At 52.6% G+C, this 12,371-nt stretch overlaps 6 protein-coding genes across 6 annotated transcripts; 2 read left to right on the forward strand and 4 right to left on the reverse strand.

The window, feature by feature from the left end:
* Positions 1 to 214: 214 nt before the first annotated feature.
* On the forward strand, positions 215 to 1,373 carry E0L32_007749 (uncharacterized protein; the record flags this gene model as incomplete). Its single annotated transcript, XM_031142527.1, has 2 exons — positions 215 to 406; positions 480 to 1,373. The coding sequence occupies 2 exons, from the start codon at positions 215 to 217 to the stop codon at positions 1,371 to 1,373; spliced, it is 1,086 nt and encodes a 361-aa protein (XP_030993249.1).
* A 479-nt stretch (positions 1,374 to 1,852) lies between these two features.
* E0L32_007750 (uncharacterized protein) lies at positions 1,853 to 3,513 on the reverse strand (the record flags this gene model as incomplete). The annotated part of the gene is made up of 3 exons (XM_031142528.1): positions 1,853 to 3,151; positions 3,365 to 3,433; positions 3,508 to 3,513. The coding sequence occupies 3 exons, from the start codon at positions 3,511 to 3,513 to the stop codon at positions 1,853 to 1,855; spliced, it is 1,374 nt and encodes a 457-aa protein (XP_030993250.1).
* A 687-nt stretch (positions 3,514 to 4,200) lies between these two features.
* On the reverse strand, positions 4,201 to 6,281 carry E0L32_007751 (uncharacterized protein; the record flags this gene model as incomplete). Its single annotated transcript, XM_031142529.1, has 7 exons — positions 4,201 to 4,640; positions 4,703 to 5,105; positions 5,162 to 5,259; positions 5,310 to 5,405; positions 5,462 to 5,593; positions 5,659 to 5,903; positions 5,962 to 6,281. 7 exons carry the CDS (start codon positions 6,279 to 6,281, stop codon positions 4,201 to 4,203), a joined length of 1,734 nt encoding a protein of 577 aa, XP_030993251.1.
* Positions 6,282 to 7,093: 812 nt separating this feature from the next.
* On the reverse strand, positions 7,094 to 8,329 carry E0L32_007752 (uncharacterized protein; the record flags this gene model as incomplete). Its single annotated transcript, XM_031142530.1, has 4 exons — positions 7,094 to 7,290; positions 7,346 to 7,733; positions 7,960 to 8,056; positions 8,148 to 8,329. The coding sequence occupies 4 exons, from the start codon at positions 8,327 to 8,329 to the stop codon at positions 7,094 to 7,096; spliced, it is 864 nt and encodes a 287-aa protein (XP_030993252.1).
* A 594-nt stretch (positions 8,330 to 8,923) lies between these two features.
* On the forward strand, positions 8,924 to 9,589 carry E0L32_007753 (uncharacterized protein; the record flags this gene model as incomplete). The annotated part of the gene is made up of 1 exon (XM_031142532.1): positions 8,924 to 9,589. The coding sequence occupies one exon, from the start codon at positions 8,924 to 8,926 to the stop codon at positions 9,587 to 9,589; it is 666 nt and encodes a 221-aa protein (XP_030993253.1).
* A 59-nt stretch (positions 9,590 to 9,648) lies between these two features.
* Positions 9,649 to 12,236, reverse strand: E0L32_007754 (uncharacterized protein; the record flags this gene model as incomplete). Its single annotated transcript, XM_031142533.1, has 2 exons — positions 9,649 to 10,324; positions 10,387 to 12,236. 2 exons carry the CDS (start codon positions 12,234 to 12,236, stop codon positions 9,649 to 9,651), a joined length of 2,526 nt encoding a protein of 841 aa, XP_030993254.1.
* Between the last annotated feature and the right edge of the window lie 135 nt (positions 12,237 to 12,371).

The following is a 12,371-nucleotide window of genomic DNA, read 5'->3' on the forward strand; positions in this document are numbered from 1 at the left end:
CTGCGGAATTGTTTCTCCAACCCAGCCCCACAATGATAGTCGGCTTGGCATGTCTTGACCGAGCAGAAAACCGAGCCCATATCTGAACTGTTTTCAGCGAACCGGGCTTTCTGTGAATGCACTGCTCATCGGACCTCTTTTGTGTCTTCACTCTGGGCCACTCTGACTCAAGAAAGCAGAAAATTCCAGTCATTTATCAGAGATAATCAGAACAATGCATGTTGTCGCCGACATAACACACTCGAACTGCGGGGAGGACGCGAATCAAGGCACCAGCACGGCAGTTCTGAAGAGTGACCTGCAGCTTGATGTGCTCAAGATTTCCCCTTCGTCCATGAGCAATAAAACGCGAGATTTCAATTCAAAGCTACAACAACTGGAAGCAAAGTGTCCCAAATGGTATCATGTAATTGGCACCATTCATTCCCATGCCGGACAAGCACGCAGCGAGTTCCCGAGCTGACAACCTATTGTCATAGATTGGCGCAGCCGAGTATCGCTGGTTGCGCAAAGCAGGCTGCACGCCTCTGCCAGGTGCTGCCCTTGTGCCTTCGGCCAGCACCATTAGTGTTCCATCTCGAGACGCGGATCGATCGATCCAGTGTCGAGTCCTCCGGCCCAAGGATACGAGTACCCAGCCTAGAGGGATCTTCCTCCATATCCATGGTGGGGGCTGGGTCCTGAATGATGAAGAATCCTCGGACTCATACCTTGAGACCATCGCCAATACGTGTCAGCTCATATGCTGCTCAGTCGGGTACAGACTGGCACCCGAGCACCCGTACCCGGCAGGTCCAGACGACTGTTTGGATGTCGCACAGTGGCTTATCAACCACGGTCCGGAAAGATACGGCACCGAGCTCGCTTTCGTTGGGGGAGAGAGTGCCGGCGCCAATCTGGCCATGTTGACTGCTCTATCACTACTCCAATCTCCCGTCGAATCATACGCGAACTTCCGGCTGAAGGGTTTGTTGCTCCATTACGGCGTGTACGCGCTGAATTGGCAACCGGGTACCATGCACTTTCAAAAGGATCCAGTGCTAATACTTGACAAAGAGTCTTTAACCAAGTTTCGGGGTGCATACCTACCCGATGGGACAGCTGAGGACTTTGTCTCTCCGAGTATCTCTCCATTTTACGCAGACTTAAAAGCTCTTCCGCTACCTCCGATGCTTACTACCTGCGGCACGGAAGATTGCCTCTTGGAAGACTCTGCCTTTATGACCACCAGATGGGTCCTTGCCGGGGGAGAAGCATGTCTCAAGTTGTTTCCCGGCAGTCCTCACGGATTCATCATGTTCGACCCGGAAATGCATGAGAATGCTGGATCGGCGTTGAGAGACGTCGCCACATTCGTCGACTCGAGGTACTGAACATTGAGGGCACGACCAATCTATGAATCGCTCAATAGTCGTAGATAGATGGGACTTACACTTTTGCATGGAAATCTCTTACAGAGATATTATTATGCACTTTGGAGCATCAAGTTATGCCATGAATAGTGCGCAAGTTGCATTAGACTACATTAATTCACTTACGCCAAGTGCATCCGTGTCAGTAAAGAAGTCTGGGACCGAGATATCGTCCAGCGACTGTTGGAGCATCCAATCAAAGTCGAACAGACCCTGCTCAAGTATTGGCGCTTAGATTTCCACCATGCTGGCATCTATAGACGAGGAATGTGGAGACTGTGGGACTCCTTCTATGTCTGGGATTGTTGACGGGGCTGCAGAGTTGAGCTCGAAAGTGGCCGGCATGAAAGACTTTGTCGAAGCTGTGGTAGCCGTTGGCCTGCCGTGCTGCGCGGACCGCTCAAGCCCAGTCTGCCGGCCAGTGAGCCTCCCCATGAGGCTCATAAAAGGCCCAATATCCAGCCTCCCACAGGCCAGGACTTGGACAATTCCCTCAAAGCCAGCATGCATTGCCGGGAGCGATTCTCTGCCAGCAACCGATGGACTGTCTCCTCACGCTGAATCACAACAGCATGAATCGACAGAGCCGCAAACAATGCCGGGATCATGTGCAGCTGACACTTTCTTAATGTATTAGCGGTCAATACGTCTTCAGCTATGCGAGTGATGGAGTCGGCTGCTCGTATTGCAACCTCGTTCAGGCCACCCTCTATGCCCTGCTCTCGAGTCGGCCGATACAAGAGGATCTGGCAGTTGTGAAAGCTTGCGTACAACATTGCTGTCCAGAATGAAGCGCCGAGCTTGCCGCTCATGGATCGTTGCAATACTACCCCCGGTAGATTCTGTTCCCAATCTCGCAGTCTTGCCCCGACATCCTCAATGTCAGCAGGGGCGCAATGTTCGATAGGCGAGAATCGCAGGGTGAGGATGCGGCCGAGGAGGATGGTTAAGGATGACACATTCTGGGTATAAGCGATGTGGTATGCCCCCTGTTTGGCAATGATGTCGGTTGTGGTGTGGCTATCAAATTCGAAGTCTGCTTCGCCGAGTGGCTCGGGATTGCAGTCCTGATCGCGGATGCGATAGGGCCGACCGAGAGCAGCCGACACGTGGCGATCCCGTATATACAGGGACCACCAGATACGCTTCCACAAGGATCGTGTTCTGGGACTCAGACATGACTGTTCAGTTGATCGATGCATTCCCATCGTTTGGGCCAGGCTAATGGCACACCCTAGCCAGTGCCAGCTATCCTTTTGTTCCTGAGGTCGCTGCCACCAGAACCCGAGTAAGAAGAGACAGGCGGTCAGGAGGGTGTTGTCCGTTTCGTAATCAGCATCGTAAAGAAGCTTTGCCCGATTGTAGAAAGCCCTCCTCGCTTGAGCTCGGTTACCGATTTGCGATCCTTCGAAGATATTGTCGTCGCAAACAGTAGCGCTAAGAAAGAAAACGGTCTGAAGCAGGAACAGAGACGCAGTGCCCTGATGATAACGCAGCTCAAAGGCACTACGGTCTAGTACCGGGAACCCAGGATGAACGGAGCGAAAGAATGCTGACACTATGCATCGCAGGTACGCTGCGGCGGGATCGTCAGGGCCTGCCGCGCGCCTGGAGGAATGCCAGCACATCAGTATCGAGAGAGGCTTGCCTGTTGTGTAACTGGCTGCGATTTGTGGTCGAGGAAGGAATCGGAAAGTGTACTTTGGTGGGCTCGTCAGTGACGCTTGACGGACTGCAGACTGTCTTCACCACGAAAGCCAGAGTAAAAGCCTCGCCCAGGTACAGGGCATTGGACCTGGCTACAGAGCTATGGGAGGGTACCCCAGGCTCTTGGTCAGCCATACGGGCGTATAGCATCGCCTCTTCATCGTCCTTTATTTCAACTGGGAGGAGCGCATGACTCTGCTCCGGTGTTGCTACTGGACTACAATATGGACCGGCTTCCACAGTACCTGTGGGGTCTTGACCCTGGCACTGTCGACCTGGTGGTATGTCTTCATCCTCGAAATGAAGCTTTGAGGCTGTGGGAGATGTTGTTACATCTTGCGAGGTCGGGGTTTCCGATTTGGACTTGAGCCCCTGAGACCGGGCGTACCTGCATTGCCGTGATATTTAGTCATAGGTTTCACCATGGGAGGAAAATGGATGATCACTTACTTGCCTCAACTCTGCTATCTCGCAAGGTGTTCCTCTGGTGCGGCAATGCCAGCAGGGATGCGATTGTGTTACATCGCAGCGGACACGGCGAACATTGCATGCCGTACATGCCACGACAGCCCTGCGCTTCGGCTTCGGCTTCGCACGGGCATAGTAGGATGGCGAGTTATTGGCACTGGAAGAGCTTTCTATCGGTGCCATGATAAGTCCTTTCAAGCGACGGTTCAGTTTGAATGATGAACGTAGAGAAACTGGTAGTTAGCCGAAGCGACGTGATTCACCACAGCTAGATTAGCACCCGTGGGCGAGCAGGACAGAGACACTGTCCGTCACTCCAATACCGCACAGACACCTAACAGTAGGTCGGCTTGTTACGAGGCGGACATCGATGTCCGTGCGGGGGTGCAGGGGAGCAAATCCAGTGCTGTCCATTCCAAGAACGCTCACCCTCCAAGGGGTATGGGGTACAGAGGCTACCCACATGAGAGTTGGTAAGTCGTCTCTTCCAGCATGGACTGTGAATGCTTCAAGATTGTGTAGACGAGAACTCAGGATAGGACACATGCCAATTAGAGAACTACGTACTCTCCAAGCAGTTGCTCATTCACCACGCTTGTCTCACTAGCCACCTTTAATATTTTACAAATTCGTATCCTTCGTCTGGGTTGTCAAAGTAGTATGTGGTGTCCCGACCGTCCTGCTCCTTGACAGAGAATCCATTTCCCAAGTATCCGAAACGGTTTCTGCTACGAGCCTCCCAGTCGTAATCCTCAAAGCGCGGTGATTCAAGGGTATGGAACCAGTGAACTCGGCTGCCCGGGTGGACAGCGACGATGGGACCGTCAACTGTCCCGTTCTTGAACCACGAGCGGCAGTGCGTGCTCCATGCCGTGCGCTTCATAAACTCTGCCAGATGTTCGTTGTAATCCGCAACAGCCTCTTTCTTCACGGACACTGACTTGATGCCTTCCGTCTGGCATTTGTGGAGCATTCGGATCATGTATTTGGCCGCGTGCTCCAAGATGGGCAACACAGACCCATGACCGATGGGCGCGTTTGGTCCGAGGAACACTGATGACATCATGTTAGTACATCACTGGTTCCAAAGGACAAATGGACTCCCGAGAACATACTGAAGTGGTTGGGGAAGTTTGGTGCTGCCAGTGACATGTATGCCTCTGGCTTTACCTTCCATTGATCGCCGAGCTGAATGCCTTTCTGGCCGACAACCGGATACCTGGGGCAGAACGAGATATCAAAGCCCGTGGCACAGACAAAGATGTCAACCTTGATAATCTCTCCCGTTGCAGTCTTAATACCTTCCGGAACAATCTCGACAATGTGATCTGTCACTACCCGCACATTCGGCTTGGTGAGTGCTTCGAGGTACCCATTTCCAGGTGTAGGCCTCCTGCATCCAACAGCGAAGTCGGGGAGGATATGTTTCAGCAGAGGAGAGTCTCGTCCTAGCTTCTCCGTCATCTCATTAATGGAAAACCTGACGGCCTCTTCCTGCTCAGGGCTGTCCTTGATGATCTGGATGCCTTTATTAGCGATGCTACGGGTGCACATATCGCGATGGGAAATCTTACAAATTTGAAGCGACTGTTGAGCTCGGATTCCACATCCTTTCGGTACTCAAGGTACTTTGTCGGATCGTTCCTGAATATCTCCTTCTGATGCTCGGAGACTGGATCTCATTAGTACACGCGAGGATAGAGCTATGGTGAGGAGACCTACACTCAAAATTAGAACCGCCAGGACCCGCCTTGCTCTGTGCAAAGCCGGCAGTAATCCAGGTCGGCGTGCGAAAGAAGGTTACGATTTCTTTTACATCTATTGAGGAATTAGTAATTGACATGAAACTCTGTAAGATGAGACCAAGAACATACCAGGTTGAAGGGTAGGTACGATTTGGACTCCCGAAGAGCCGCAACCGAGCACAGCTACGGTCTTGTTCCGCCAGTCTACCGTTGCGTCCCACGCAGCACTATGAAGAAGCGGGCCCTTGAAGGTCTGTAGGCCTGGGATGTTTGGCCATTTCCAATTGCTACAAAAGACACCAAGGTCAGTATAGAACTGTGAATACTGGTGTAGAGCACGAGGTTTGAGGGCTTGACGGACTTGAGAATTCCAGAGCCGCTGATCATGAAGTGACACCAATCTTCAACAACAGTACCGTCACTGATGTTTTCGATCTTCAAATCCCATATCGCTTCATCTTCGTTCCAAACGGCGCTGCTGACTCTGTGGTTGAGTTTGATGAAACGGTACAGCTCGTGTTTCTTGGCCAGCGACCGGAAATACTCCTGGATCTCAGGAGCCGGCGAATAACTACAGCTTTTCAGTGAGCACAACATACAGATGGTGATCAATATGGACAGTGACATACAAGTGGTTCCATTCTGGATTCGGTTCCCAGGTGAACTGGTAGTTGTGCGACGGGATGTCGCAGGCACAGCCAGGATATTTGTTCTCGTACCAGGTACCGCCGACTTCTGGGTTCTTCTCATAGATAATATGGGTGACGTGTTGCATGTGCCTGTTAATCTGATAAGCCAGATTCAGACCAGCAGCCCCGGCACCGATCGTGATGACCCTCAAATCGCGAGGTTCACCAAGATTGGTCTCTGTGATGCAGTAGTTGCCTGGGTGGCCATTCGCGCGGCCATTTTGGCCAGCATGCTCGTCGACAGCCTTGATCGAAGCCATTTCTCTCTCACGGGTGGTACAGTATAATTTTACTCGATTGAATGCCTCATGAAGAGTGTTTCTGGGTTTCCGTCGAGACCCCTCAACCTATATGGACACCTTTGTCTCGCCTCTCCTATATCGGTCTGGTGAATCGGATGTTCATCAGACCATTGCAACATCCCAGTGTCCATGTCGCGGGGTAGAAATTGACCCATTGTAAGTGATTCGAGTCATCATGGGGCTGGTGGTGGGTTGGATCGCTGGATCGGTGGCGGAAATCAATGTCCAGCTGAACCCCACAAGTGAGGGTCAGATTAGTTGACGGACTGCTAACAGAAGTACTTGTCTACCCATCAAGCCCATCGGATTTAGGTAGTGGGATAGCCCTTCCGTGTTCCAGGGCAAGGATGTGACAAGGATATTGGTTGTTAAGATTGAGGTAGCTTCTGATGAACTTCCGTCAACTATTCAGACGCCCACTTGCCCCACAACGCAAGTTCAGGACAATGACCGGCCGGGCCGCCCTTGGGCTGGCAGCCCCATACCAAGGATGTCTTTCCCTGAAACATATCCACATTGGCCACTCTGTAACGGAAACGCAAATGCCTCTCATGTGTCCCGGGGGGATGTCTTGACTGCGGGGTACAAGCCAGCGCCGGTTCACTGGAACGACGCCGTTCAACAAAGGAAATATCGGGCAAGTACCTCACTGAAGTCGAAACTTGACTTTGATGTTCGCACCTCGATAGCATGGTAATATGATTATACGGTGTTGGCCTGTCCTTAGATCTATGTGCATGGTCCAGACAAGAATACGTTTCATTGCTTCTCTACATAATGGCCGTAGCATTGGGCGGCGACGCGACCGCGCCAGTGTAGTTCAAAGGAGATGATGTGAAGAAAAAGGTCCATCTCTTGTTCTTCTCACATAACTTTGCCAGGCTCTCTAAGTCAAACAGTTCTCCAATAGGTGTTCCCCAACCCGACAGGAAGATCGGGTGAAGCCAGAAACTATGGTCTACCGGTGCTGTTCATATCGTTAATGAATGTTGAATTTCATCCCAATGCCGCGGTTAACTCACGGATCATCTCGAAAGCAGGGTTGTCTGCTGCCAAAGCTGCAAATTGCCTTCCCCAGAACCAAGCCGCCGCCTCGACGCTTTGGCTGACCCCAACCCATTTGCCCTCAGCGGCTAGCTTGCGTCTGCTCTCATCAGCGGACTTGTAGGCGGCAACAAAGCCTGTCCTGAGGAACAGGACGTCACCGGGACGGAAGGTCACACCCTGCTCCTTTGCAATGGCCTCAATGTCGTTGATCGAAATAGGATGCGAGGAGAATGCCTCCACTGAGATGCCTTGGCGCGCAGCCCACGAGGCGTAGTCAATAAGAACACCTCGGCCTGCCAAGTTGCGATCTGTCCAGGGTTGAAGGTCATTGTAGTTCGTCTGGTGATCAGAATAGATCTGCTCCTGTGTGACCCTGGTAGCACGCAAATAGATTAGCGAAACACATTGGTAGATCTCGGTTTCGAGTGGTTGATCTACCCGTTATAGAACTTTTTCTCCTTTTGAAAGGCAAAATGTCGAAGACTGTCCCATTGAGAGCTGCCCTGTGTATTGAAAGTGATCTTGACGTAAGACGATCTCTATTAGCTTCCCCATCACTACTGCCAATATTCGCCGATAGAGTACGCACAATATCATCATTGATGACACGAGGGCTCTTGTTGATCATCTTGTGCTCGAAGCCAACACGCCCTAGGAAAGGGGGGTTGATGAGATCTAGAGGAAGACTGCAATTGTCAGCGGAGTGGATCACGTAGTCGCATATGATGTCGCGCTGCTAAACCTCGACCACAAAAGCGGCTTGATGTTATCACTTACTTTAAGCCGACTCGTTCACCAGTCTGAACCTCTTTGATAGCCTCTCGAACAACTTCATCTGTAAGATAGTTGAGCGAGCCCAGAGCCGCTTTCTCTGGCTCTTCGCCCCATAGACCCCAAGCCGAGTACTGAGGGTCTCCCTCTCGCAGGGGCAGCTGGTCAAAAGGAGGAATGCGTGGCATTGCAAAAGCTTCTGATCTTCCTTCCGGTCTAAGACTTGTTGCTCTCCTCAGATCTTGGATATTTGGTGTGTGAAAGGCCAAATCGATTCACTGTCATGAGAAGTCGATGTCTCGGAACCCAAGCTGCCTGAATATATTATCTCGGTCCTAAACTAACTCTTTGGCATCGGTATATTGTACGATGGTGAAAACGGCATGCCCCATGCGAGTATCGGCCCGAAAATCAGTGCATACCGCAAGACAGTATCGCAAATGTTCTCCCAGTGAAGTTCCGAAGATGGGGTAGCATGGGTGGAACCCCTCTCCAGTCTTCGGCTTTGCATGTCCTGGACAAGTCCGCGTTTTGTCCAGGTGTACCTGCCAATGTCCGATGTGCGTCACAGCATCTTTAAGATGTATGACTGATACCTGCTTAGCAGAATTGTCATGTTCTTGCTTTAAAGAAACCAGATTGAAGCTTTCTGAATGTTCTTCAAACTCCTGTTCAACGCGGTGTCATTATCCACCGGGTTACCTTTGTTGTTGTGCTTCCCCCTTGACCCAGAACACTAGCTCATCCACCGCTGAGCTTCGCCGTCGCGCTATTTACACAATATGGCGGTCCCTGGCATCATCATGCGTTTTGCTCAGCCCCGTCCAGGTCGTGATGAAGTCCCCGAGAGCAGCTTGGCTCCCCCAGCACCGGCGCCCAACGTCGAAGCATTCTACATGTTCGAGGAGCAAGACGGTTTGCAGCCCAAGTACAACACGACCTACTTCCTAAGCGACATCACCCCCGTTCTGAACGATCCCGAGTTCTACAATGACGATGTAAAGGCACACTCTGAACAATTTGCGTCAATCGCATGGGAGGTCTGCGGCTTCCTCAACGGGCGAGACACGAGCGAGGCCAAGGAACTCTCGTCGGAGCCCCATATTCTCCCCAAGCCTCCTGCTATCGGCTCGACACTTGTCAGCAACGGTGGCACCCCAGGCCCGGGCTGGGAGCAAGACTATGTCGATTGGTACACCACTGAGCACAGCGCCAAGTTGAGTCTGGTCCCAGGCTGGAACAACTGCCGACGCTACCGGCACGACCGTACCTACGGCGAGGTCGACGTTGCCACTTATTACGGCTGGAACTACTATGACGCCGAGAACGGGCTCGGGGGACCAGTGTGGCAGGACAGTCTGACGGGCTGGACCATAGAAGTGCGGAAGAGGGCTGCGAAGCCGAATCTCCGCCGCGTCTGGAAGGTGGTAAAGACCAATCATCCATGAAGGATCTTCCGCCATGGCGCATGTAGGTGTAATTCGACATTGTTGATCTGAAACTTGCCTTACCCAAACGGTAACGACGTGGTAAAGAGGCCGTAGAGCGTGTCATGCCACAAAGTGCTCTCCTGGCCATCAATGTACCCCATCGTGCCTTGTGTGGAGGTGAAGTACGGATCGTGAGGGTGGCTGAGCTCGCCGCCGTCAGGCATGAACCCGTCGCTGACCTGCAGGGCAGCCTGCTCAGACAGTGTAGAATGATTGTATGACGGTTCCACAGGGAGCGCTGAGAAGAAACTTTCATCGAGGCCAATCTGCTCTACTGGAAGGCTGTCGTCATCAGGCCGGCCTGTGCCTGTCTCCTTGACACTGATCTCGTACTCGCGGACCATATCCTTCAGTACAGTCAATGGCTTCTTCATTCCAAAGTTGCACCCCTGTTGCAATTCACTCAAGCAGGTCCAGTAGAATGATATCAGCTTTACGTAGTCACCCCGTCTGTGCCGCTCTCGATCGAGGATGATGACCACTGCTGAGTACGCCGCATAGGACAACATAAATGGCGCGCCGCGCAAGGTGAAGGTATCGCGGTAGCATCGCACGTATTTTCCGATGCTGAGCGCGCTCTGGGTGCATGTATCTTCGCTGCGCCGCCGTATGCTGTCGTTGGAATGGTGCCAAAGATGGCCATTCTCCAAGAATGCTCGATGGAGAAGGATAGTCAGGGCATGGAATGCGGCACTGGGACAAGACATGTTAGAGCAGTTGAGATCAGATGGATCAGATTGATGTGTGGGACTTACTGAAGTACAATCTGATGCGGTGGAGGTATTGAAGGGCCGTCCGGATCGAAACGAAGGTGATTCGGCAGCGACGCACTCCAGTGCTGGAGTGCTTGATCGCTTTCCATCAACTCTTGCTGGATGTAGTCTTTTCTAGATCTTATGGCATTGATTCCATACAACTGGATAATTCGCGTAGCGATTTGGAAAAGACGTGAGAGAGCAATGAAGGTGGATACTCCATACGCTGGCTGAGGCGTATATGCTGGGGGACGACTAGACGGTGTCTCGGGATCGATGTACGGTTCCCACTTCTCCAGCTCCTCGAAGGTGTCCAGAAATGAAAGCGGTACTCTGGCTTCTATCGGGGCTAACATGCAAGGACGTCCGAGGAACAAAGCCTGGGTGGCATCGATTGCCATGGCGCCCCAGTAGAGCCTCTTCCTCATCTCCTGTTCAACATCATTGAAATGTGTTGTGTTTTCAGAATGTCCTCCCGATTCGGTACCAGAGCTTGATTCCAGAGTAAGATGACAGCCGAGGTCGATCACCATACGGTAGGCAAGCCCGGAAAGATTCCATCCAGCACTCGATCGTCCGTGAGACACAAGAGAAGAACTGGTCAGAAGCAGGGCCGCAGCAGTGGGAATACTCGGCGGTTTCGACAGTTCTTTGCCCAATAACTGGCAAAAACGATCATAGAAATGCGCTCCAATGCTCTGAGGATCATCGGGGTCTGCCTGAAGACACGACCTGTCGCTGAACAGGGAGCTGGAGTAGAAGATCGCATTGAGAAGCAGGTTGTTGACCCACGGGCCTCCACCGCTCGCCAAGCTATCAATAATGGCTGGGCGGTAGGATATGAGGTAGGCATAATGAAAGCGATTGAAATGAAGATCGAGAAGATGCTTGGCCAAACCGGGATCACACTCATCAAAATCAACCTTGATTCGTGGTTGGTTGTAGATCCAGCTTTCACGCTGACTCTGTAATGCCGCGTAGCTGATGAGACGAGCCTTGACAGCAGCAGAAACAAGCTCTTGTATCGGTTCGTTGGAGCGTTTCTGGGTTGGTTCTCTCCTGGGCATATGATTGAGGACGCTGGTTAGGCCGTGTACCGAGGAAATGCACCCATCATCGCGAAGAATTGCGGCCAGCCGCGCCTCTCCTGGCGAGAGACTGGCAGTACTTGTCGCTTCGGTACCCCTGTTTTGGCGAGCACGGCCTTCTGAGCTGTTTGGATTTGATGGCGATCCGTCGACACTCAGTCCTGAGCCATCGAAGTAATTTCCACCAGTCAGGTCATCGTCGCAAGGGCTGACTTGAGGGCTTGCAGCATTGAAATGAACCACAGGACGGTGTTCCTCTCCGGGCTCCCCTAGAGTGGCTGGAATAGATGTTGGTGCGTTCTGATCGCTCGGTTGTAGCAGAGGCGCCGGTGTTGACTCCGCCTGGGCGTCCATGTCGTGTGTGCCAGCTGCAACGGAAGCCAACTCAAGGAGCCCTTGCCTCGAAGCTGGGGGACTGCGAAATGACGGCGCGCCGAGCCCGACGACAGGGTGGGCGCCAGAGATCCATTGCTCAGGCCGGGAATCTGGGGCCGCGATGCCAGATGCCTTCATGTATTCCAGCATGTTGGTCACCGTTGCTTCGAGGGTCCGGAGCCGCGCCCGAGACGGCCGGGGCTGGCTCCGCGCATCTTGAGGGTAAGCGCAGTCAAGATCATCATTGACACACTCGGTACACCTGGGGCGTGTGCCGCAGCAGCGGACCTTCTTGACACGACATGACACGCAGGTCTTGCAGGTCTTCGCCTCTCGGATGTTGGGGATGCGCCGCGTTCTGTTGCTGGGTTGGGGCATCTTCTCCATCATCCCGGGTAATTCGGACGCCACAAGGCCAGCCTTTGCTTGCTAGGGCGCCGGGCTACCTTTACCTGGTAATTGAAGTTCCAGAGGCCGGGTGAATGGGTGCAAAGAGTTGGAGCAAGGCGAGTCTATCAGAAT

This window comes from Thyridium curvatum (assembly GCF_004353045.1).
Source record: "Thyridium curvatum strain D216 chromosome Unknown NODE_48_length_316412_cov_78.264379, whole genome shotgun sequence".
Classification (NCBI taxonomy): domain Eukaryota; kingdom Fungi; phylum Ascomycota; class Sordariomycetes; order Thyridiales; family Thyridiaceae; genus Thyridium; species Thyridium curvatum.